Consider the following 26,331-nt stretch of genomic DNA (forward strand, 5'->3'; position numbering starts at 1 on the left):
ACGTATCGACGCGAATAGTTCGTGTCGTGAAGTGTACGATGGAATTGGTGTGAATGACGAACGAGCTTTCGAAGGGCTTAACGATTTTTTCTCGTCACCCTATAACGATTTATCTCTGAAAGTAAACCAAACTCGGTCGATGTCCGTCGCGCCTAACGTACAATAAACAAATCTTATACGCGTACGCACAATACAATACGTATAAAAGTCTCGAGACGCGATCCATCCATCACCCACGCCTTGAGTGCGGCAAGGCAGCGGCTCATATACACATGTGTATATAGAAAACTACTCCACTGTCCATATGCCTCGGAGCGTCGTCGTCGTCGTCGTCGTCGTCGGAGAGGAATACATGAGTAGCGTATGTATCGCGCGAGAGACATCGTCAGGTCGAGCCAATCGCTACGAGCGACCAATGCGAGCCGCTGCTGAAGTCGTCATCGCCGGCCAATCGGATACCGTCCACATGACGACAGTCGCTAAAAATAATCGGCACGCCGCTCGCTCGTTCGCGTGTGTATACCTCTACATATGCCGAGCACGAGTATAGAGCTACACACGCCGACATTTCGCACGCAGGCCTACCTTATACCTCGTTGTGTTATTATCATCATTATTGTTCAGAGCCGTGCCGCTGCTCAGCTGGTGATCTCGGACTCATCTGCAGAAGCAGAGGTGGAGGTGGCGGTGGCGGCGGCGGCAGTAGAAGCCCATGCCGCGCGTATGTGTGTGCGCGATCTAGGTTGCTGCTGCTGGCTGGCTATAAGATATAACACACACTCACACACACAACATATACACAAACTCGGTCTTTGGCAGCTCGTCGCGCGAGCTTCGGCGCGCTTGTGTTGCTGTTTTACTGCTCCGGCTGGCTGGCTGGCCGCCTCGTGCGTGCGCGTAGTTCGACGAAAGCCGCCGAGTCGCACGCACGCAGCACGGCTCCCATTATATATAATACAACAACGATTCGTCGCGGCCGCGCGCGACCGTCTGTACGCTGTTGTATTTTGAATAAACACGGGCCTTTTTGCAGCGCGTTTGCAATAACAATAGAGAAAAAAGGTACGCGAGTACCGAGCCGGTGGTCTGCGGTACCGATCTGCCCATGCGATAATAGCAAGAATCGGTTATTTTGGTGCGTTTTATTCGTTGTTTCGACAAAAAAATACTCGCTCGTGCTGCCCGTGGTTGACTGACGAGAGTCAACCATCGTCCTTTGTTTTTGTTGTTGCTGTTGTTATTGTTGTTTTTGGTGAGCATTCTGCCGAGTGTCAAAAGTGCCATTTAAAGTACTGCAATTCCGAGCAGCAGAAGCAGCAGCAGCTCCATCGTCTCTGCACAAGGAAAAGGTACGCAGATCTAAGAAACACGCCGATATTTGAATAAGTTTTGCATCTATTATAATGCCATGAATGAACACCCATACTAGCAAATATAGCAAAATTATCCGCTAAAGTCGATCGTCGCGTCGAGATCTTTTTTTTTCAAGTGCACTCGTGTGTCTCGCGGTGCACGATTTGTCGTGCGCGGCCACACTCGAGTGTTCGCACGTATACGCATAAACACACATACACACAGACAGGCACTCATCGCAAATACATTGCGCCAGCTGTTTTTCTTATCACATCTCGACGTCGCGTACTCGCGCGCGCAAAACGTCATTTATCATCTCTTTGCTTAACTAGAAAGAGAAAGAGAGAGAAAGAGAGATGTTAATCAACTTTTAGCAATATACATACATGGCACATATAAACGGCCTGAATTTTTGCTCGGCAGTGCCGCGCTTAAAAAACCTCGCGAGAGAAGCCGAGAGTGCACACGAGTAAACGAACGCGCTGCAGCTACGGAGCACTCACACATAACGCGCTAATACGCGAATGCATTTTCTCGGAAAAAAGTCACACACATACACACGCGTCGTCGTCGCCGCGAGATTTGCGGAAAGCGGATAAGAATCTCTCTCGCTTTATCTACCAAAGTATCTTTGTCGTCTGGAGCGACAAAAAAATTGTTTTTAAAAAAGAAGAAACAACGCGAAAAAGAGAGAGAAAGAAAAAGCTGAAATATAATGAGAGTGCGTTGTTAAAAAATTGTGACACACATATATAATAGTGGCCCGGTACAGCATGTATTACAGCAGGCACTTGGCGGTCGTGCCAATGATGCAACTAAATATCGGGCCTCGTTATCACTCGCATAAATGCACTTGTAGTTTACTACTACTACTACTACTATAGCGTTAAAGCGATACGCGCGCGGCCGAGAGAGGCCGGTACGCTTTGATCCTCGGCCGCAAGCGCATTTTTCTCTCTCTCGCTCGCTTTTTTTTTTGTTGTGTCTCTCTTGTATGTGTAGCTGTATAATAGCTTTGTGAAATGTCTGATATTTATGAGATAAAATATTTAATGTCACACGTACGTGTGCCCGAGTGTATTTTAGCGTAGGTGAATCGACGCGCGATAAGCGATTTTTCCAAAGAAAGAGAGGAAAAAAAAATAAAGAAGAATCGAACGCGTATTATATCGATATTACATTATGCAACGTTCGAGAGCTGCTGCAGTAATACAACAACATGTGCTTTAATTTGCTGCTGCACAACGTCGAATTTCCATGATATACATATACACGTTGTCGCGCACATGCTCGGCCGCGATGCAATTATACAGGTGCGTGGGACGTATTAAAGCGCACAGCCTCCACGCGCGCTCTGTATATCCGAAAGTAAACTTTGTATATATAGACGCGTATAAAACTTGACAAAAAATGTCCATGCCTGTCAAAGCCATTTTCGCGACTCCGCGAAGTCGAGTAAAAAAAAAAGCTGTTAATCGCTTGGCACACATATGATACGCACAAAAACACATTTATACACCTATATAATCGAGTATATACACGAGTCACACACACACACACACAGACAGACACGAGAGTTTGCAAAAGCTTCGCAATGTGTGCGCGGCGACAAAGTTTATATCCTTCAAGGCCGTGACGCGCCTCTTCTTCACTCTGTATATGTATATATCCCACATAGAGTACAATATTATGTGTGTGTATGTGTGTACGAGCAAGAAGCCGCGTACAACAAAAACAGACAGAGATAGAACTTCGCTCGGCATAATGTAGGCATAAAACATCTTCATTTTTCATATATAACGTATACACCTATATACCGAAGAAAATGTGCTTTTAATTTGTTCTCGCGTGCGCGCTGGCTGAGGCGACCCCCCAAGGCCGTGGCGTACTACCGCTGCTGCGGCAAATTTAATTTTTTCAAGTGTCGCGCGGCACAGGAGTAACGCGACGGCAGCTCACTCCATAGAAACGAATTAATAATCCTCCATTGTCTCGCTAATTTTTTTTCTTTCCTTCTCTTTTCATACATACTTTTTTATACAGCTGCGAGTGAGTTATCTCGCGATCGCGTGCTTCGTAATCTCGCTCGAGTCTCGGAGTTGTTTCTTTTTTTTTACGAAAAGTTAGCAACGTTTCCCTTAAAAAAAAAAGAAGCAAAAGAAGAAAAACCCTCGTCTCATGCGTGACCTTTAATAACTCGTTTTTTTTTTCTCTTCACCGGGGCAATTGTAAGCTCGCGTTGCGTATATACAAACTATCAGTCATCTGCCGTTTCACGAGACAGAACGAGTTTGGGTCGTCGCAGCCGGTACAGAATAGACGAGTAATATATTTCGTTGGTCGCGTTTTCGAGCTGCTGTCGCTTTTTTGTATTTGTATACGAATGCCCGCCTGTGTTAATGTGTGCGCGCTATGCCGTGTTTTAACTGTCAGTTTGCCAGAAACGTCAAAAACTCGCGTGCTCTCGTAGCTGGTCTCGCAGCTAGCGCACGACAACGCGCGCGATGTAAGTAATTTTGACACTAAACCGCGCCAATATCAGCAACATTGTAACTCTTTGCTCTTATCTCTCGAAGCTCTCGTTTTCTTTTTTTCTTTTATTCTCGTATAGACGCTCGAAACACACACATGTTCGCACTCGTTTATTGTGCTACACACCGCAAATATGAGTTTCAGTCCTCCACTCCTCTTTCTCGCGGCTATCTTTCTTTGAGCTTCTGAAAACGTTCAATTATAAACGTCAACTTTTTATTGTCCGACACTTTTACGCACGAGACATTGCGGGCATATATATACAGTCGCTGCGGCGTACCCACACGCCTCGAACGTGTGCAATAAAACGTGCTTTACTCTAATACATATAATGTGCTCTCTTATTATACGTTATGTTATGTATGTATACGAAAGCTGCAGCTGCTGAGCTTCGAACACACCTAATATATAATACTTGCGTTCATCGTAATATACAGCGCGGCAGCGACCTTAATTGAGCGCGATTGCGTAAAGTACCCTATTCGCACGTGTGTCTCCGCGCGCGTCCGATGTATACCTATATGTTAAACGTGTGCGTTGTTTGCCGCGCGCGACATTAACGCACTGCCGATCTCTCTCTCTCGAGATCGCCTTAATCGACCTTCGAACGCACTTTATGCACGATACAGCACGCGCTTTATTAAATATCTGAATTTTCTTAATTTTACGCGACATTAACAATTGAATAATAGCTCGTGCGCTCGTGGAGCAAAGTTTTACGATCGCGTATACGTGCGAGTCCGCGAGTTGCAGCAGCAGCAGCAGTTTAATATACGTATCGTATCGCGAACGAAGGCAAAGCGAAAAAAAAGGCGCAGAGAGAAAAAAAGTAGACTGCGTGTGTGGGTTGCTCCATGACCTTAAACGACTCGATATTATGCGAGTGTATATGTGTACGAGAGCTCGAGATCAAGGGGCCTTTCGAAATCCTTACTATACGGAGCACACTCGTATATATACTTGTGTGCCACGGAGAGCTGTATAAGCGCCGATCTCGGGCTCGACTGCGGTATCGCATCTTTCGGCGATGTTTACATAGGATATATGGCAAATCGGTTCCACGGCAATCGACGACAAAAACCTTAAAAAGCGATCGAATTCGCGCTGCGACTCGCTTTTTTTCATTATTTTATTATTATTACATCACATAGTGTTGTGGGGCCCTGTCTCTCTCGCGAACCCAAAATCTGCTGTCTCGTGAAGTGTTTATCTCTTGGCTCGTAAATAATGTGTATAAACGCGCCCATATAGACGCGTATAGTCCTAGACCCGCGCGCAGACACGCTCTCCTCTCGGCCAAATATGAATTTTTCTGTATATATTATTATCAATGAAATACCTCGGCCGAGGTCCATTTGCATATTATGCACGACTGCGAGAGAGAGAGAGAGAGACGATCGAGATTCACTTTTGTCGCATTATACATACCTACAGCAGCAGCAGCAACGTTGGCATACGCAGGCGTGCATGCTCATATAGGTATATATCTAGACGAAACCGGTCCGAAATCGACGACGATCCTGTCGTTATAACAAACTTTTTTTTTTTACTTCTGATTCCGCGCTGCCGCTGTATCCGCGACTTTTTTATTTGATAAGACTCATCGTTTGTTTGGCAAAGACGGATAGAGAAGGGAGAGAGAAAAGTTCCAGCCTCGTGTTCGTCCTACTGTACCATAAACTGGACGGCGTGTTAATATCGTATGCGCCGCACTATATACGTTTTCTGTCTGTGTGTGTGTGCGTGTGTTTAGCTTCGTTATAGACATTATGAATATACATCCGGAATTTCGCAAGCTCCGACTTGTAGTGTAGGCCCCACCCACGCCTCTGTATACATACCATATACTTGTACTACGCGAGCTCTTCTGCGTTTATGTACGCGCATATTATATTATATATCTCAAAAACCAGAGTGAAAGAGAGAGAGAGAGAGAGAGAGAGAGAAAGACCAAAACTAATCTCTCTATGAAATATACACAAGTTGGCATACATTTCTCGAGTTCATTCGATTTGCAAGAAATATTTTAACGCTGCAGGCATCCTTCACACAGTGGGCAATAAGTGTATTCGTGTGTAGTCGTTTATAGTGGGCTCCTCTCTTTGATTTATACTCGCCAAGCCACGACGGCTAGAGAGAGAGAGAGAGAGAGTAAAAGAGAATGAAGACGTTTGAGCGTTGCGTCTAACCCAATTGAAAAATGATAAATCGAGCGCCACTATAACAACTGCAGCAGCAGAAGCACGTAATACACTCATCGTCGTATCGTTCTCATTATTCAGCATTAGCCCGTCTATTTTACTCGGCGGACGGACATACCTGCGAAATTTCACCCGCGCGTGCGGCCAAGAGCAGCAGCAGCAGACGCGCCGTTACGCGGAGGCAAATTGACTCTGGCGTCCCGAAAAATGTGTGCCGTACTGTGTCATCGTAATATGTAGGGCGTATCGTCGCCGCGACGATGAAAAGCGAGAACGCGAAAAGAAAGAAGGAATTAAAAGACAATTACCATGTGTCTCGTTATCTCGCGGCGATCGCGCGTACATGACTACACTTTGTTATCGTGCAAAGTTTATCAACCGATTGCGGTATACGCACGTATGTCGCACTACGATACAATAAATATTGAACTCGTCTGCGTGCGTGAATTTATAAAATAGATCCACGTGCGCGCGTACACACAGAAATACACACCTCGTGCATTGTATACGTATGTGAAAGGTATACCGTGTGTTTGTTTTTTCAATCCACTTTGTCTTCTCGCGAAAACGGCCATTCATTACATTATATGCGGGGGCAGTGGCATCGATGCGGTTCGCGCTCGCGAACGATCGATCGTTGTATCGATTCGTGTATAGATTATATATACATACGTCAACGTCACGTGTGTTTATATATATCCGCGCTGCGACGGAAGTGGCCCGATAATAGCTCGCTATGTACTTTCTTCCGATAGGACAGGAAAATTCTTTGTTTTAAATAAATGTGCCGTAATTGATGCGCGCGGCGACGTCGAAGAATCGGACACACTGTGCGGCGCGTCCAACTCCGTATATATAATAGACCAACCGCGTGCGAGACTATACGTCGACGACTCGTAAGACACGACGACATCAAGAGACAATTTTTTTTTCTTTTATTTCTTTTCATCTTTCCGCTTTACGCGTTGATGCTGCTGCTGCTGCTGCTGCAAACGCATTTATGTATATTAGGCTTTTTGCACAAAAACGTATATAGAAAAAAATGTTTACGATTCGACGCCAGCCGTAATAATACATTTTATATTGCAGCGCGCGTAAAACCGAGTTAATTGGTTATTTGAGTCAGTAGTAAAACAAAGCAAAAAGTATCACATAGATAGGCGCGCGAAAGAAGAAGAAAAAATACCGCCGGACTCGAATCGTGAACATTTTTGCGTACGCGCGTCGACTTCCTCTTTCTGTATATACTCCGGCGCAAAACTTGCTTCGGAGCGAAGAAAAAAAAGAGCCTCCCACGTCAATTTCGAGGCGTCTCGTTATTGGCGACCGAAAAGCCTCGAGAGATCCGTATACAAGAGGAGATCCTGTATGTAAGAGGGAAAGTCATGATCGCGCGCCGTGCTCGTGTACGAGAGAAGAATGACCGATGAATTATCATCAAATTTACCGATTCTCGGGCGTACATCGGTGCACGACCCTCTACTTACTTACTCGGTGCTCTATCGAAGAGTCTCGTCGCGAAGTTGCGGAATCCTAGGCTCTTTTCCAATTGAAATTCTTCTTCTTTTGATGTTCAAACTACGCGTGGGTGTGTGTACGAGTGTGTCCTAGCATCGAGCACTGCCGCTGTCAAGCCATTCTCGCTCTATAGACGATCACCGTGTACATTGAACGCGAATTTTTTTGCTTCTTCAAAAACCTCTCGTAATGCGCGACGTCGCGATACGTTTCCACAGCCTTGTTTTGTTTATTCGCGCTTTGCATATTGTAATACAAAAATATATACACGCGAGAGTCAATTTTCTCACGCTCGTTTTATTGCTCGTTTAATGCACACAATATGTGAATACACACACGCGGAGCTATCCATAATTGCGATGCGTGCGTTTACGCGCCGCGAGGCGCTTATACAAATACAAATTGTAAGTACTCGACGTACTCGATTGCAATTTGTCGTTACCGAAGGAAAATACTTATTACAGAAAAGCACTAAGACGGCGACGAAACCTATAATATTGTAATGGCAAGAAACGGAGTTTAGAGTTATAATGGACGACAGGAACGCAAAAAAAAAGAAACTTTCATCGGACCCTTCACTCGCATGAGTCGCTCATACTAGTTCGTAATTTGTCTCTCACGCCGCAATCGCTAATGTAGAAAAATAATTCTCAATCGAATGGGTACTCGAAAAGTCGCTCGTCACTTTGAACGTACAGTTCAAGTACGACTCGACGAAAAATAGGTGCGTCGCGTACATCCACATACACATTCACACACATACAATACGGTATATAGAATCACGTCCATAATGATCGGTACACGACGATCACACAATCCTTGGGTACTCTCGATCTTTGGCTTATGTGTGTATAGGCGTACAAGTACATACAACACAATTGTACGCGCAAACCAGGCAGATATATCGGTATGGTCTATGATTATTAAAAGCCGCAGCAGCAGCGAGGAGCTTATAATATGCGGCTCTCAGTGGCAGCGGCGGCGGCGGCAATAAACACTATGAAAAATGTGCAAATTGTTCCAATATCTATGGCCGTGTATCTCCGCTGCTATGTCGCACTGCCACTGCTGCTACTTCACCGTGAGTGCGTATTAATCTCTCGTGCTCTCGGGTCATATTCGATCATCGCTTAAGAGCGAGCGCGCATATACTACTATACAGACAGGAATTTATGTAATAATATATAATATATATTTTAAATAATATAACGAAAGATTCTATCGGTGGACGTGTGCACGCGTTGCGACAGCTCCTCTTAATTAATAACAATCGTTAAAACAACTTCGTTACTATATACCACCCGTATTTATACAATAACAAATGGATATTTTACCAAGGCCTATATTATGTGCGTGTCTGCGTCCAGCATGTCAGTCCGCGCGCGAGCTTTGACGTTTTTTCCTCTCGCCGTCTAGTATATAGTAATATATACTCGTGGCAGTACTTGATATAACGCGAGCTGCTATAAGTGCAGCGCATTGTTACAAGCTCCGCGCGATCCAAGCGACCGAGATCGTTATGATTTTTTTTTCTCTCTCTCTTTCATCCGCACGTCGATCCGCTTCGACTCGATCTCTCGCGCTGTGTGTTTTTATTCAACATTTCATAAATATCAAACTTTATTATTCATTGTGCGAACTTGGTGACTCGTAATCGTTGTACGCGCTTTTATACGGTGCGTGCGAGATAAATAGAAATTTGCGAGAGAGACACTCGAGTCTTATACGAGTGCGTGCTCGACATCGTATGTGTGTATAGACAGCAGCAAGCTCCGCACTCGTCTCGGGGATCTTGAGTCAATATAGACGAGCGCATGTGTTACGAAGAGAAGATTATACATTCTTGAATGTATAATGGAGTACACGCATACTCCAAAAGGGGGAGGAGGGAAGGATACGTATATAAATTCGATTGAAAGTTATTTTACCGTACTCGACGATGTTGTATTATAAACACACATACGGTACATAATATACCATATAGTCAATAGAAAAAGGCCGCGCGCATACATTTCCATTTATTTATTAAAGAGAGAATCAATTGGTCGAGCGCAACAGAGAGATAGATCTCTTACGTACGTGCAGCGGGTATCCTCCTATTGTTCGCGCGTAAGTGTATTATACGGACCAAATATCGGCTGCTGCTGCTGCAAATCAATGTCGAGCTTTACCGGAGGTAGCATCATCGCAGAGGATTGTATTCGATTGATTCGCGATCACTCATATACGCTCATATAAGCCTTTGTACACGCGATTATATATTAGCTGCGGCACAAGAGCATATAGGCGCGAGCCCGAAGAGTGCCAAGAGGAAAGCGCGCGACGCGCCCATTATTTCGCGCTCGCGCAAGCTTTTTCCGAGAAGTGTCAATTTGTCACCGAAAGCCTAATGCGTATGTACTATATAAGCTATGCTGCAACCTATAGTAGTACGAGCGGCAAGTTTGACCAATCTCGTTGCTCGCAGGCCCGGCGATAATATTCGCGACGCGCCGAACGCATTTTTGACGTCTACATATACGCCTCAGCTCCGTACCTTTTGAGGAATCGATGCTCTTTCCTCGGCTTGTGTGCGTTATAAGCCGAACAGAATGCAGCTTTAAACGTATGTATAAGCCGAGCAGATCAAAGGGTTTGACAGACCTCGAGTCAGCGTCAACAGCAGCACAGTCGGTTTTAATAAACGCGTATACCACGCGGCTTTCTCTCTCTCTCTCTCTCTCTTTCAGCCTATATAATACATACACACATGCGCTCAACACGAGAGACGGGGGCGCGTGTATATAGCCGATGTATAAGAGAGCCGCGAATAATAGCGCAAAGCTAAAATAAACGCGACTCGACTTGCGAATTTCTCACTGCTCGTTTAGAGCCGCCGTACAGTATGCGTTGCGGGCCGCCACCGATGCGAGATCGCTGCGCCGTGATTTTACAAGCATCGTGACGAGCGGCGATGATCTCGAGAGAGAGAGAGAGGCTCGACTCGCACCTTTTATACATTTTAATGAATTATCATACCGATTTCGTCGATGCAATTTCGAACGTCGAGAAGATGATAAAAATGTGCTATCAGAGACCGAGAGGAGTAAAAAATGCATCTTATCGATATCGATCTCGCGTACGTATCCCCTTGAAGAGCCGTCGTTTCGTCTCTGTATATCATGCGACGGGGGGGATATTTTTAGGAAAGCTCGGCGCGCCTATACAAAACGCGCCCGATATGCACATACATACATATACGTGTATTTCGTACATCAACCGGAGAAAATAGAGAGAACTTTACATCCTCCGGTATACGTGAGCTCGCAAAAATAAGGTCAGACTCGAGGCGCACGGGGTTCTTTATAGTGTTGTAAAGTTTACGCCCGAGCCTGTGTTGTGTACACACAGCGAGTACGCTCACTGGTCGATCTGTACTTTTATATACGCTATACGATTGTACACCTTCGAGACCAACGATTCGTGAGCTAACTTTTGTTTTCTCGATATATAGGGTCGATGCGCGTACAAAAGCGCGTGCCTCATTTGTAGCACAATAAAATCGATTCAGCATTTTATGAATGTAATAATTTAGGCCAGCGCAGAGTAATGATAATTATTACAGTACGTAATTTGGAGTCGTTAATTATTTCTACATTATTACACGCATACAGAAGTCGATCAGCGTCATGTACAATCTCAACTGCTCGAATCTGAACGGTAACGGGGAGAACGGCGAGGCGCCGTCGCAGCAGACCCCGAGCCTGCTGAGCGTCGCCATGGGCATGACCGCGGCCGGCGCGGCGGAAGTGACGCCCCGCACGCCGGAAATCGTCAACAGCCTCATATCGATGACCACCAATCCCTTCGACACGTTCGGTCAGGCCATCGGTAACAACAACGGCGGCCCGACGCAGTCGCCCTTGGTCACCAATTGCGTCAACAGCAGCAGATTCGGCAACGTCATCACGAACGCGGGCCGGGTCAGGCATTACTCGACCAGCAGCGGCGAGCCGAGTCCGCCGAGCGTCCAGCACACGAGGAGTCAGCTCATCAAAGAAGGTACGCATGCATTGTCGCGTCGATAATATGCTAATTCGTCTCTCACCCGATCGTGAATCGAATATAATAGACGCGAAGTAAGAATAAAAAGATCGAGATCGTTGCGTAACCGGGCGAGTTTTTTTTCTCTTTCGTTTGGAAGGTTTGAAGCTGACTCTGCAGACAAAAAGACGAGCCAACGGTAACGTCATGCCGATACAGGAAGAGACGGTCAAGCAGCCGCGCTTGAAAAGAGAGGAAGGAAGCGCCGACGACGAGGACGACGACGAGTCCAGCAACAGCAAAACTACCAACGAGGTACGTTTCTCGAATTATTATCGTGCGGAATTTCGATCGAGAGAGAGAGAGTAAAGGACGTACATTTATCACTTTTTCTTTTCTTAATTAAAAAAGCAGCTGACGCCGGAAGACGAGGAGCGCCGGCGCAAGCGTCGCGAGCGCAACAAGATCGCCGCGACCAAGTGCCGGCTGAAGAAGCGGCAGAAAACGACGAATCTCGTGCAGGAGTCCGAGTGCCTGACCTCGCAGAATCAGAACCTGAAGAAGGAGATACAGCTGCTGTCGACGGAACGCGAGGAGCTCATCAAGATGCTCGGCGAGCACAATTGTACGCGCAAAAACGCGTCACCGAGCCACGTGAGAATCCAATTTGTTTCGTGTATTTATTTATTCAAAATTTGCATTCGGCATCGATCGTTAAACCGATTTTTTTCGCTCCTCTTTTTTTCTATAGAATTCCATGTACGCGCAACAGCAGCAGCAACAGCAATACGGCACCGAATCGCTCCAGCACCAACAGTTGCCAGCTTATCAGGATAACTTCGTCACGGCCCCCACGAATCATCCGCACCATCAGCAGCAGAACAACGATTACACTCAGCTCGTGCAAGTGGACTTTGTGCAGTCGGTCAAAGTCGAGGACTACGACGTGGTCAATCAGAATTACTTCGTCCAAGAGAACAACGACTCGACGAACGGCAACTGTACGGTTTCACAACTTTCAAAGTTCAATCGAACGTCGTGATTATATTTTATACATATTATTATTATCATTACGAATCGTACGCGTGTACAGTGGAGTGCGAGAAAGACGGCACTCGTGCGTGTGTGCGCGAGTTTAATATGCTCGCGAGGTGTTCTCTGTTTAGTATTAGACGATTAAATAATTTTAATTAATTACGTAATGATTTAATTAGCTGTTATTATGAAGTCAAGCTTTAAGGTTGTGTAGAGCGATTTAAGGGAAAAGAAAACCTAAGTTTAAGTGCGCGCCGCTCTCGTTCAGCCGCAGAAAGAGAGAACAACTCACAATACTACATGTTACCGCGATTGATAAATCGATCACCAATATTTTCATTATTTTGCAATTTTTACTCTTAACGAGTCTTTACCCGCGAGAAGAACAATATTTTACATTTATCACGGTACTTTGCATTCCATAGATTTTTCGCTGTTATAGTCTTATATTTTTGATACAGATGAAAGTTACCGATTTACATATTGATACAATGCGAAATATTATATATTGAGATCCTACAGTGACAAAAAAAGAAAAGAATCTACTACAGTATAGTCAAGGCGCTTTCTATGCGAAGCTAAAGTCAAAATAGTGCGACGTCCTTCACGAGCAAAAGTCATTCATATTTTTTTTGTTTATCTCTCTCTCTTTCTATGTTCATCACTTTTTCCGACTCTTGACCTCGACTGCGTGTCAGCAGGTTTTTTTTTACTTTATTATTATTTTTTTTTAATTCAAAATATAATTAATGAGAGCTAAGCATGTATTATACTACGAGACATTCCTTTTGTAACTTTTCTTTTCACACGAGCCAGCTATATATAATATATTATTTATGTATTTGAACGTGTACGCGTGCGATACATTGGAAATTGGTGCTTCACAATTGATGTATATCAGTCAATGTGTTTTAATCGCGAAAAAAGAGTCGCTAACGAGAAGAACTCTTGAATTTTTGCGATTAGTTAGAGTGAGTGAAATTTATTCGCGTATGCAATGCTGAAAATATCGTGCGTACGCGTTCGCAAACGCATAATAACAATATGCTTATTATTATTTTCTACCGAAAAAATTTAGATTTAACTCAATATTCTTAACGTGAGAACGCGTCCAGTAGACAGAAATAGCAAAAAATCTGTCCCCGATATAATGATTTTAACTCAGAGTTTTATACATCTAAAGATATACATATAAAAAAATATATTATTTATATTTACACAGACAAATAACAATATATGAGAATTCGTGTACTTCGCAGGCGAATACCGCTGACATATTTTTTTTTTTTTATATACTCCTAAGTCCTTAATTATATTTACTTAAAAAAACCTTTTTTATACGCCTATATACATTGTAAAAGAGAACTTTAGAATGAATAAACATAAATATATGATATAAAAAATGCTTATTACGTTACATTTATACCAATGGCGCGCTGTGTGTACGTTTCAAAAGTTCTCGATATACCGACGATATTAATGGTCATCTGCGTGTATGCTCATCGTTATAATGCATAATCAATTAGGGGATAATGCGCTGTGTTCATTCGATATGTATTACACCTCGGATTATAAACCATATATCTATATTCACTGACGATCGGAGATGCGCACAGCTTTTTGCAAAAAAAAAAAAAAATTGTGCATGCAGACTCTCGATAGTATGTGCGTATTATATATGTGTGCGCTACGTAACATTTAGGTCGCGAATGTATTTATCATTTAGAATTGCCACTTGTTTTCTCATAATCTATCTCTTTCTCTCTCTCTTTCATATACGATACTCTAAATTTATTGATTTTATAAAATTAATGTATAATTTATGTATGAGGTTTAAAAGTCTTCTGAAATATTTTTTGCTCTGTAATCTCGTGAGATAAGAGTAGTTTATGTACGATATCTGTTTACGTTTTGAGCGTTGTACCTATGTGTAACTTCATATTTTGTAGTTTTAAAGTCCGAGATTAAGCTTCTAGGCAATGAAGTTCTATATCGATTCAGTTATACAGCAGCGTCCGTTGTTTACATACGACGTAGCCTTATGAAATCTTCTATAAGACATTTATGTATTATTGTTGTTCAATTCGTTAAAGAAAGAAAAAACATTTACCTACATGTTATATACGTACGACCGATGGAAAATAAATTAATGATTGCGTTAATTATTTTCACAAATCATAGAGTTGTTAAAATGAAAAATCTTTATTTTATCCACATTATGCATACCCGTCCATCAGTATATTAAATTATTAAAAAAGTATATAATCATTATTTTGTACATTTTTCGCCCTCGACTTCGTACAGCCCACAAACTTTGTTGGCTGGCACAGCACAATCTGTAGGAAAAATCAAATTAATTTTATCGCGTGAAAACTTCAAAATCGACCGTCGCTCAGGTATCTCGATACTTACCGATCTTTTTTGGATATGGCAATTTCAAGTTGTTCATTATCTTCACGAATTCATCGAGGGATTTTGTCAGTCTTGGATTGTACCTCTTCTCCTCGGCCACGGTAGTGACGGTGCGCCCATTGTAATCGTGAGCCGGATACAATTTGAAATTGTCCGGCAGGCTAAATATCACCGAGTGCACAGACTGATAAAGCGTTTCCGCGGAGCCTCCCTTTCGAGAAAAAGTACAGTGATAAATCAAGAATATCCATGCTATGTTGAATGAGAAAATCGACCTCGAGATTTGGACTTACTTGGAAATCGGTTCTACCGCAACCCCGTATGAGCAGTGTGTCGCCGGTGAATGCTACTCCCTGTTCTTCGCACACGTACGTCATGCAGCCTGTGACAAAATTGAAAAATCAATGTTTCAATTAGTTTCTCTCTAATAATATAACAGCTATAGAAATATTTTTGCTATTCATTAGCCATGAAATACTTGGAATAATTTCTTCGATGATATAATTGTAATAACTCAATCGTTTGCATTAATATTTTTGTAACATCGCAACACGAAATTTAAGCTGTAAGACGGAAAAATTGGACTAGAGCATATAAAATGTTGTGCTTGTTTTGTTGTTTACGTCGCGCGTCGAATGCCATGACCTCTCCCCGTCTTTTTGACCGGTACGCAGTGTTCAGTGTACAGTGTACAACACTGTACATCTATATACCTGTATAATATGCGAAGATTAGATAGCCCCTATACTCTACTTGCTGCTCTTTGCATAGTTTTTCAAAAGATAGTGAGTACAGCAGATCAGTATTCTTCATTCTTTCAGTGCTATAACTAGTTTGATATGTGAAATCGTCACAAAAAGATTATTTGCTAAAAAAATTCCAAGAGAGAAAATGGAATCGAGTGATTTCTTTGACTGTGCTGTCAGGTAACTTACATTTCATAAAGTTAAAATAACGAAAATATTATGGAAAAATACTTCGACTTATTGAGGTTATTGCAGAGTGAAAGAGGAGCCTAGTGATACATCTTTCCTGGGAAATGATCGTGATATGTTTGATGAAAACCCAGATCTTAAAAACGTCCAACTCTTGCCATTTCCAAAAAAAAATTTGGTAAGCCTTAAAAATTGCATGCCACATTGTTCACATTTGTGATTTTTCAACCTGTAATTTTTTAACAGATCCATACTCTTCGAAAATGTGACATTAAATTTGAAAGTGAATATAATGAAGAAGTAGAAATAGTTGTAGAATGCGAAGATGTCAAGCCCAGTAGGGATTTGTTAGCAGTTAAAAAAATTGAAGATAATTTTCCAAATCACTTGCGGAATCTAAGAGATAGTGATGGTTATGAAACTCGCAACAAAATTAAAATAGAAAACGTGGGCGAGGGGGACCCTTATAAAAATTTCCTATAGGATCCCGCGAAATTCCTACTGGAATCCTATAGGACTCCTGTAGGAATTTCGCGAAATCCTATAGGAAATTTTTATAAGGGGAGCAGGAATATTTTGGTGACGCCGCAGAAGAAATGAATGTTGACACTAAAGTTGTCGAACAAAATAATAAAAGAAAACTTACAAAAAAATGTAATAACAAACGTAACCTCAAAACGAAAATTGATACGTCTTATAATGATGCAACCCACTCATGCGATGTCTGTAAAAAGACGTTTAAACAGAAGTATAATCTGAATAGGCACGTTGAATCAGTTCATAATGGTATCACTCATGCATGTGGTACATGCGGCAAGAAATTTTCAACGAAGATGTATCTCAAGGTTCACCTTGATGTGGCGCACATGGGTGTCACACATGCATGTGATATATGCGGAAATAAATTTTCCCAAAAATCTAATTTGAGAACTCACATTGATACTTTGCATAGGGGTATAGCACATACGTGCGTTATATGTCAAAAAACGTTTAAACAGAAGTATAGTTTGAATAACCACGTTCAACGAGTTCATAATGGAATTACTCACACGTGTGATATTTGTGAAAAGAAATTTTCAACGAAGAAGTATCTCAAGGTTCACATCAATTCAATGCACAATGGCGACGCTCATGCATGTGGTATTTGCGGAAAGAAATTTTCATCAAAAAGTTATCTCAAGGTCCACATTGATGTAGTGCACATGGGTATCACTCGTGCATGTGATATATGTGGCAAGACGTTTTCACACAGAATTAATCTCAAAACTCACATTGATATAGTACATAGAGGTGTCACACATGTATGTGATATTTGCGGAAAGAAATTTTCAACGAAACAGTATCTCAAGGTCCACATTGATGTGGTGCACAACGGTGTCAGACATGCGTGTGATGTATGTCAAAAGACATTTAAACGAAAGTATGATCTGAATACACACGTTCAATCAGTCCATAATGGTATCACTCACATGTGTGATATCTGCGGAAAGAAATTTTCAAATAAACGTTATCTCAAAACCCACATTAATTCCGTGCATAGTTGTATTTCACGCAGATGTGATACACGTGGAAATAAGGCATTCCTTCACAAATGAAGTGTTAAAATCCATATCGATTCGGTACCAACTGTGTCAGAGATTCATGAGATATATTCAGAATATCACTCATTCAACAAAATAATCTAAAACGGCATATTGAATTGTCGCCCAGTACCTAGTGGCACACATGCATACAATACATACACACATACATGCGGACAAAAATTAAAAAGTAAGCGTGTCATCAAAAGCGCCATAAATGTAATGCACATGAAAATATCACGTGCATGTGATACAAGTCAAAGGAGTATCTGAACTAATAGTAATCTCAAAATATACAACGACATAGTGTATCACTCACGCATTATAACTTAATAAAAGTATAAAATTTAATTTACATAAATGGAAGATTAATTAAAAATGTTTAATTTATAATAATATCATTAGTTTCTCCGATATTATCTCATTATATAAACAAATGTTCTACTTTTGAAAAAATCGATACAATGTTGTAGAAAAATTAAGCACAATTGATTGTGAAAAGAATAAAATGTTCGATCCCTCAAGTTGGTGCCTAAATTCTGTAAACTTTGTTTCGAGACAATATGCGGGAAGTGAATCGCTTCAAATCTGTTCACCAATCAGCGCATCATTACTTTAAAAGAGGATATCATATTTATAACTATGCGCTTAAAAAATTATACATACCGCTCGTGTGACCAGGCGTCGGATGAGCTGTGAGCTTGTGTCGTCCGAACGCGATCTCGTCGCCGGGCAGCAGGTGCACGTCCGCCAGGGCTTCGCTGGCCTTAGATATGACCGATCTCGTGCCGGGCACGAGTTTCTTCAATTTGCCCGTGCCAGTGATGTGATCCGCATGCATGTGAGTGTTCACTGCAGACGCGATACAATATAAAATTAATCTGTCTTTTTTCGAACCCACGCGAAATCAACTTACTGGCATACTTGAGATTGAGGCCGAGCTCTTCCACGACTTTGGCATCCCGCTCGGCCCATTCGATCACAGGATCGATCAGTATCGATTCTTTGCTCTCGGTGTCGGCCAGCAGGTAAGTGTACGTCGACGATACAGGATCGAAAAACTAGAAAGCAAGTACATAATGCATATTCGAAATTTTACCGCTCGAATATTTTTATATTATGAATACGTATTTATCTGTTGATGATAATATAGCAACTATATCGTACGATTGATAAGAAATTGCTAACCTTGACAATCTAAACGGGTGCAAATAAAATTTTATAATCAAACGATTGAAGTTATAACTTATTGAGAACGCGTAACGCGCCTACCGATCGATCGGTTAATCTTCGCGTAAGTAACGGAAATGAGCGCGTATCATTCATTGCACATTGTTTATTGACATACGGTCTTTATTACATTTATCGATAAATAAAGGCACGAAATGAAGAAGTAGAAAACAAAACAAAAATCAATCGTAATACGTTCGAAACCTACCTGTCTGAAAAGAAAATCGGTTGTCTGCTGTACGGGCTTCGTTAGAGTTGCGTAATTGTTCGACATGATCGAGCCGATTGCTGCTGGTAGTAGTCTCGCTTTAAAAAGCATATTCCAAGATATCTAACGTAGTATAAAAACTATCACAGACGACGAGTTATATAAAAAACAATCTACCTCTTCCACTCGGCTGGTAATGGAAAAGTAACGGGAGATAAAGTCGAGCGTGGGAGAGGATAATTGCGATGACACAAGCATGTGTAAAGTGCGTGCGTGTAGATGCTGAGTGTCTTGTCACATCTTGAAAATCACAGCGCTATGGGTGCCGAATTTCGGAAGCTTGGGATTCAGTGTTATCTTGTCAGTTGTAATATGAGTGAAAAAATTAATGCAGAAAACAAACTTCAATTCGCATGAATTTTAATTAACCAGCAAACGTCACCCTACTGTCAACAATGCCATTGTCATAATAAATATATTTTAATAGTAACATTAGTTTTTTGCTAAAAAAAATTTACATTAAGTATAATGCACAATAAAAAGAATAATCTTCTTTTTAAGGCGGTAAGAAAGAAAAAACAACGTTGTCGCGCAAGACGATTGACCCTTTACAAAATATAATAGTATTTCATGCAGAGAGAATATAATAATTGAAAATATATGCATAATTTCATTTTTGCTCACTTGCAATAATATAATAATAATAATAATAATAATCTGTAATCCTTGTACAATTGGTTTCTATAAGTATATTTATATAATGCAATATTTCATCTTTGTTGCAGAAAGAAAAAGAACAAAGTAATCTGTTCTGTTTGACATTCTCGTGAAACTATTAGCAACCTTACTAAAACACGAATAATCCACAACAAGAATAATTAATGTACAAAATCTGAACATGCTTGTGACAAGCAATGTTCGCTAAATGCGCTTCTGGTCAGAGGCCCAGGTAACTGCAAAGTATAAATGCACCACATATGCTTACAATTATGAATATAACGAATAGCCAAAACGGCAGTGCATCTGTAAAAATGTAGAAAAAATATACAAAAAATTAGTGAATCATTCTTTTTATAAACCACCATATTTTTGAAATAATGAAACTTACGTCTGTAAGGTACGCTGTGAATACGGATCTTATTGTCCACTGAACAACTAATTACAGCAGTCTCACAATTGCTCGTTATTGCCGGTCCATCCAGAGACGTCGGCAAGAATTCCAAATTTGTGATAAACATGTTGTGAGCGTTGGGCACGTGGAGTAATCTTTGCAGATTAAAAGCTATGAACAAGTCTACCGTCCCCGAGGACATGGTACCTACAGCTACGAATTTCCCATCGTCCGACACGGCCAGCTCGGAAAGATTTTCTTTATATTTCACGACTCTGTCCATTTGGCCGAGATCGACGTTCCATTGTTGCAGAAAGCCATAATGCATTTTACTTCTTGATCTATCTCTACTAGGCAGAGAATTTGATATGCTAAATAAGAGTTTAGGATTCGACGGATTATCGTCGGCGACTGTTTTACGGAAACGGCATCTTTTGAAAATACACTTCTCCGTATCCGATGGGTTCCAAGACAGTTCTTTATTTTTATTAAAAGTATTGACGTCCCATATGATGAGTTTGCCATCTTTTGCCACAGTAGCTATTTGTTTTGACTTGGGACAAAAATCAATGTCATCAATTTCTTTACTGTGACCCTTGAGTTCATGTAAACTATTAAGTTGGGGAAAGTGCCATAGGCGGATCAGGCCATCCGTTCCACCAGTAGCCATGATATTACCATTAGGACTTATTCTAACGACTCTCTGCAAAGGTTGTCCACTTCTAAAAATAAAAGTTTTCAATTAACATGTGCACTGACATCTTAATAAATAACAATTATTATAAGTAATGACGTACCCAAAATCTGTTTGTATACTATCTGCAGGTTTGATTAATAGTTGTAACTTTTTATGTTTTTCAGTTGTAGTATCATTTTTGATATCTTCAATATTTTCCCTTTTTAAAGATGGTTCTTCTTTACTGCCTTTCCTTCTTTGTCTAAGATCTTCTCGCTTTGGAAAATTATATTTTTTAGAAATTTCACCATTTTCAGCTGTCACAACTTTGAGCTGTATATTATACAATTGGCAGTGACTTTCTTGACCAGCAACAAGCCATATTTTTTTGCCATTATTGTAAGTAGCACTATTCATTACAACATTAGGTCCTGTTTCATAGCGTGTAACTTCTTCAGCAACAAATTGTTGTCCATTGTGAGAAATTTCAAAGATTTCCTAAAAGAAAATTTATATTTCAATAAAAAATATAGCCAGTTAAAGATTGCAAACACTTATGTCAATGTAAGAAACACACACTGCATCATACTCGCATGCAAAGAGTTTCATAAATAACTAAGTATTTCAAAAAATTTCCAATGTTATGTTAACAAATACTCACAAAACCATTTGCAATGCCTGTCTTGGATGAACCACCACCACCACCAACCAAAACATGCCTGCTTGTAAGCATCTGCAATGAGTAAGGTGGAAAATTGATCATGGCTAGTAAGCCATCCTGTCTTCGTTTCCACGACATTTTATTTTTGTATTCTATTAAAATCCTTCAGTAATGGACGGTGATGTTGATGTTAATGATGAATTTCTTGAACGTCGACGCATGACAGGCAAAAGCGTCTGTTCGATGTCGCGTGTAGAATCAAACTGTCTAGCGTCTGGTGTGAATCTTCTGCCACGACAGTTGTATTGTATCGTTGTATGTGGTGTCGCGAAACGTATGTAACAGATACTAAAGGTTAGATTGCGCGTTCATTTCAACTTTCAATAACTGACATATTTCTCAACGATGTCACGTGAATTATGGATTTTTCAATATATGGAATCGATTATCAGCGATTGTTGAGCATGTTCAATTGCTATCTGAGTAAGTGGAGGAATTATGTGTAAATTTCCGATTATCACCATGCGATTTTAAAGGTCTTTTGAATCATGACTGACATTTGACAGGTCCCGAAACTCGCATCGTTAGATACACGTAGTTTTGATTCATTCGCTGCCGTCCAGTCGATAGATTGTTGTGGTTTGTTTGAACGCACGGTAAATATGCAAGTGCAGATTTGCACTTGATCGGTGCAATCGAGAGTCGATTTCTCATTATCGTAATTTTTTCGTGGCATCGTGTAAAGTGAAAATTTGTAGAAATTACAATTATGCAAGAACCGAAAGCCGTGATAGTGTCCGGTGAAGCACCTGAATCGGACGACGAAGTCACCATCAGGGCGGGCATGAGCTTCCCTACTATGCTCGTGCAGAACACCTGCGGTACGATCCAAGGCGAGGCTCTCGAGTCCGACGACGAGAATAACAGTGTGAGCAGTGTCGGCTATGCCGTCGATCCATCCACATGCTCGTACACGAGCGAGGTCAGGGTGCACAAAGTCGAAAAAAGCTGCGTCAAATATAACAGTTTGCTTCATAGAAAATTGAGAGACTGCAATAAGTCACTTGATAGAAATATCAGAGAACTCATGACCACAACAGTCAACAATGCTGTCGAACAGTTAGTCGACACCAATAAACAGTTAGTGAAAAGTGAATTAACTTTGCAGGAAGCGGTGTGCAAAATGCAGGAATCAGCTAATAACTTTGAACAGGCATTGCGTTCCTTGCAAAGAACATTGGATGAAGATTATTTTCACAATATTAAAATTTGATTTAAAATTAGTTTTTGTAGATAAGTGATTATTTTTGTATAAAACTTTGTTAAAATTTAAGTATTGGTTAAGTAGTAAGGAATGTTTATAATGTTAAATAAACTCTTTATAGAAATGGAAAAAATATCTATATTTAAAATTTTTATATCTAAAAGCTATGGTTATTTACAAAATATTTTCACATCGTAGATATTTATTCAGATTCAACTTTTTCCCACAAAAGAATATCTTGGCTATTAGCACCAAGGAAACAATTTTTGCTTGGATGTACAGCAATAGAAATGATGGGATGCTTTTGTGATTGATCATCGGATAAATGTCCAACTACTTTTTTTAATATCAAATTCCACATCCATATTCTGCCATCGCTAGATCCAGACAGAACTATATTATCGTCTTTATTTACACTTGATTCAATGCAGTAATCACTTTTTTTTAATCCTTCATATTCACTTAATAGTTCACCAGTATCTCTGTCCATAAGTTTGATAGTTCCATCGGCACAGCTGACTAATACACATCGATTGTCTTTGGTAAAGCTAGCGCATGTTACAATTTCTCCCATACAATCTGTAACCAGTCTTCCTTCTCTAATATCATACCTCCTAATAAAACCATCATATGAGGCAGTAAGAATTTCTCGGTCAGAAACTCTCACACTTGAGATAGAGTCTTTTGCATCAGGTAAAACCTGCACTGGTGTTATGGCTTTAGATCTTGCATCCCACAACATAACTGAATTATCTTGAGATCCAGATACTATAATTGTTGACAGTTCATTGAATCTTACTGTGGTTACTATTCCTGTATGACATCTAAGCCTACGTACAGGTGTTCCAGCAATAACATCCCACAGTATTACTGACTTGTCCATGCTACATGATACTATTTGACTCTGATCGCATGATGAGACTGCATCCATAACTTCGTTAGCATGACCAGCGTAAGTTTTTAAACAAGTTGATTTGTAGGGATTCCAAAGTTTGACTTTTTTGCTGGACCCACTGGTGATGCAGTATGCTCCATCTTCGCTAAAATTAACTGATCTAATGGCACCTTGATTGCAATAGAGGCGTTTACACGCATACTCGGAATCCATTTTTACTCTTTCATTTGGAAATTACTAATATCGATGACTCTTTTAACAAATGAACATTATTTTTGAATTTAAAATCGTGTATGACTTTTTAATGGTAGCAGACAAAACGTGCGATGCCGCCAGCCGCATCAAAACATTGCGCTCACGTCCCCGACAGGTAGCGACATCGCAAGGCCAACACACGCAGTTTATATCTCGCATTTGTTCTATGCGCACTGATTTGACGCATAGCGGTAACTCCAAAGTTTTCACACATTCAAGTTGTATAATTTTTGTTCAGTGTATAAATGATCATAAAAGGGAATACACTTGTAACAGGAAAAATGACTTGAGTTTTTTTTAAAAACGATAAATATATTTCTGTTTACGTCTCTATAAAAAACATTTCTTAATAACTGTCACAATGACAGCTGTCCAGGCATCAAAACTTGCCTAACATTTACGTTGATTCGAGCATCAGCTATGTACGATTTCGCTTTAATCCAGTCATCATCGATTACACAAGAGTCTTTTGAATTCCATAGTTCTTCAGGATCATAAAGAATTTTTGGCACACCGTGATACCTTAGTCTCGACGAAGTCGACATTACCATGACATCACCACTACGTAAGTACATGGCATGCGCAGGTTCTTCTTGCGTAGGCCCACCAATTAAAAATACAGCACTCTGGCCAAAACTTATAGAGAAGAGAGGTGCATCGAGATTGACTTCTGAATGATCCGTATGGCCAGCTAAAGTTGAATTCATTCTGTAGTAATTGACAATTGCTGCTTCAGCTTCAAAGTCATGAAAACCCAAAACTTTAGCAAAGTATTTTGTCATGTGAGTCAAATCCTCTGGCATTTTTGTTCTTAAATCTTCTGAATATTGTTTTGTATCCCAATTATGATGGTAGCCCAAAGTTGTCCATCTTAATTTTGAAACCAGATCTTTTCTGGGATTCAAGCTTAAAATAAAATAAGATTGTTAAGCTATTGTTTTAAAAATATGTCAGTAAAATTTAGATATTTATAGTTACCCACAACAAGCATCCCACCACGTAGTACCATTTTCTAGTACATCATGTGCATCGAGATTGGTGATATTTGGTTTGCATGGATAATCTCTCAAACATTTTAAAATCCATTTTCTTTGACTTTCAGGCTTGAATGGATTTTCGATCACCAGCAGTCCTGAAAAAAGCAATGATTTATAGCTGAAAATAATCGAAAAAAACTTCCAAGAATATTAATTTACCTGGTATACTGGGAAATTCAAAAACATTCCAATTCTCAACTGGTTTAAAGTCCAAATCCGTTTGTAGTTGTTCGGAAATACATGCAGCTCCAAAGGGAGATACATTCACTTTTTTAACCTAAAAAAACAATTGAAGGCAGAGCTTTGTTAGAACAGTTGAACAACAATTCGTACGTCAAACTTGATTCTCTTACAATTTTTCCATCGGGATTTCGAATGTCGATCACCTCGGACAAGTCCGGTGGAGGTTTTCTAGCTTTGTAAAATTTGAAACTATCGCGAAACGTCATGTTCGTGCGGCTTCATGGGTATACTGTGCATAACTATTTCGTCTGCTCTCGGCTCTGTCACGATAGTACTGTATGTAGTTGTGGCACATGGTGCGGGCGTCACATGTGTCAAGATTTCCCACATAAAGCATAGCGCAGTCATCAATTCGAAAACAAAAACGTGCGTGCGCGCGGTGTCTCCTAGGAGAGCTCAATTCCCCGTTCGATTGCACATATAGGCAGATTCGTTTGCACTTATCGTTTAGCCTCTCTCTCTCTCTGACGTCGCGCAGTTAATCCGCGCGCTTATTGTTGCCCAACAAAAAAATAGCTGCAGATCTAGCGCTTAATATCGCAATACGTGTTGTGTTAAAACGAGATACGAAAAGTTGGTCAACCCGTGTCCTTTGCCCCTCGCGCGCGCGCGCGTTTACTTGTAACAAGCCTTATCAGCCGCTCGCTAAGTTTTTATGATAAATAATATAAAAGAGATTTCCATTTTCCAGCGATCGCGACTCGAACGCCGAAAGTGCAAAACGTCTGATCGGAGTGCATTTTCATCTTGCGTTACTCCGCGAGACTCTCGCCGTAAGTATATAACCTCTCAATGTTCTACGCGCGTGTGATACGGCGAATCATTGCAGCGAGAGAGACTCGACGTTATCCGACGTTCGGAAGCTAAGCTTCTGCAAAGATGGCGCGTAAATACGCTTTATGATAAAAAAAATCGACTTGCCTGCCGAGCGACCGAAGAGTACGACGACGATGACAGTTTAGATTACAGGAATACACTTAAAGGTAAATGTTTTTTATTTTGCTTTGAATTATTATTTCTTTAGAAGCATCGTTTTTTCCTTTATTTTTTGACGTTTAATTACGGATTACGGAGCGGGAGAGGTGAGCTCGTCAGGCGTATCTTACATGTACGTGTGTCTATATGTATTGTGTGCACATACATTTGAACACACACAGACATG

At 40.9% G+C, this 26,331-nt stretch overlaps 7 protein-coding genes across 8 annotated transcripts in view; 3 read left to right on the plus strand and 4 right to left on the minus strand.

Annotated features, from left to right (window-relative positions):
- Positions 1–882: 882 nt before the first annotated feature.
- On the plus strand, positions 883–14,791 carry LOC106657453 (activating transcription factor 3). Of its 2 annotated transcripts, none has more exons than XM_014378986.2 (5): positions 883–1,349; positions 11,258–11,645; positions 11,788–11,942; positions 12,039–12,281; positions 12,379–14,791. In XM_014378986.2, the coding sequence occupies exons 2-5, from the start codon at positions 11,273–11,275 to the stop codon at positions 12,667–12,669; spliced, it is 1,062 nt and encodes a 353-aa protein (XP_014234472.1). In that variant the 5' UTR covers positions 883–1,349; positions 11,258–11,272; the 3' UTR covers positions 12,670–14,791. The 2 variants fall into 2 exon arrangements, with proteins under 2 accessions (XP_014234472.1, XP_014234474.1); XM_014378988.2 differs by having other exon boundaries at positions 12,042–12,281.
- Positions 14,792–14,842: 51 nt separating this feature from the next.
- Positions 14,843–19,287, minus strand: LOC106657521 (persulfide dioxygenase ETHE1, mitochondrial). Its single transcript, XM_014379101.2, has 6 exons — positions 19,028–19,287; positions 18,506–18,650; positions 18,256–18,441; positions 15,368–15,456; positions 15,075–15,285; positions 14,843–14,998 (listed from the first exon to the last, which is right to left on the minus strand). The coding sequence occupies exons 1-6, from the start codon at positions 19,136–19,138 to the stop codon at positions 14,931–14,933; spliced, it is 810 nt and encodes a 269-aa protein (XP_014234587.2). The 5' UTR covers positions 19,139–19,287; the 3' UTR covers positions 14,843–14,930.
- Positions 19,288–19,449: 162 nt separating this feature from the next.
- Positions 19,450–21,755, minus strand: LOC106657520 (prolactin regulatory element-binding protein). Its single transcript, XM_014379099.2, has 4 exons — positions 21,476–21,755; positions 20,936–21,312; positions 20,136–20,860; positions 19,450–20,050 (listed from the first exon to the last, which is right to left on the minus strand). The coding sequence occupies exons 1-4, from the start codon at positions 21,611–21,613 to the stop codon at positions 19,965–19,967; spliced, it is 1,326 nt and encodes a 441-aa protein (XP_014234585.1). The 5' UTR covers positions 21,614–21,755; the 3' UTR covers positions 19,450–19,964.
- A 110-nt stretch (positions 21,756–21,865) lies between these two features.
- On the plus strand, positions 21,866–22,866 carry LOC106657522. Its single transcript, XM_014379102.2, has 2 exons — positions 21,866–21,958; positions 22,042–22,866. Exon 2 carries the CDS (start codon positions 22,245–22,247, stop codon positions 22,746–22,748), a length of 504 nt encoding a protein of 167 aa, XP_014234588.1. The 5' UTR covers positions 21,866–21,958; positions 22,042–22,244; the 3' UTR covers positions 22,749–22,866.
- LOC106657499 (WD repeat domain-containing protein 83) lies at positions 22,858–23,990 on the minus strand. The gene has a single exon (XM_014379048.2). The coding sequence runs from the start codon at positions 23,845–23,847 to the stop codon at positions 22,942–22,944; it is 906 nt and encodes a 301-aa protein (XP_014234534.1). The 5' UTR covers positions 23,848–23,990; the 3' UTR covers positions 22,858–22,941.
- A 147-nt stretch (positions 23,991–24,137) lies between these two features.
- Positions 24,138–25,388, minus strand: LOC106657498 (nucleic acid dioxygenase ALKBH1). The gene is made up of 4 exons (XM_014379047.2): positions 25,280–25,388; positions 25,086–25,203; positions 24,868–25,021; positions 24,138–24,795 (listed from the first exon to the last, which is right to left on the minus strand). The coding sequence occupies exons 1-4, from the start codon at positions 25,373–25,375 to the stop codon at positions 24,246–24,248; spliced, it is 918 nt and encodes a 305-aa protein (XP_014234533.1). The 5' UTR covers positions 25,376–25,388; the 3' UTR covers positions 24,138–24,245.
- Positions 25,389–26,072: 684 nt separating this feature from the next.
- The window catches only part of LOC106657418 (peroxisomal leader peptide-processing protease), a 47,167-nt gene continuing 46,908 nt past the window's right edge, over positions 26,073–26,331 (plus strand). Inside the window, exon 1 of the mRNA XM_014378948.2 lies at positions 26,073–26,152. The gene's annotated coding sequence lies outside the window, so the exon portion shown is untranslated. The remainder of the gene's footprint in view (positions 26,153–26,331) is intronic.

Source organism: Trichogramma pretiosum, unplaced genomic scaffold (assembly GCF_000599845.2).
Source record: "Trichogramma pretiosum strain Unisexual culture from Peru unplaced genomic scaffold, Tpre_2.0 scaffold119, whole genome shotgun sequence".
NCBI lineage: Eukaryota > Metazoa > Arthropoda > Insecta > Hymenoptera > Trichogrammatidae > Trichogramma > Trichogramma pretiosum.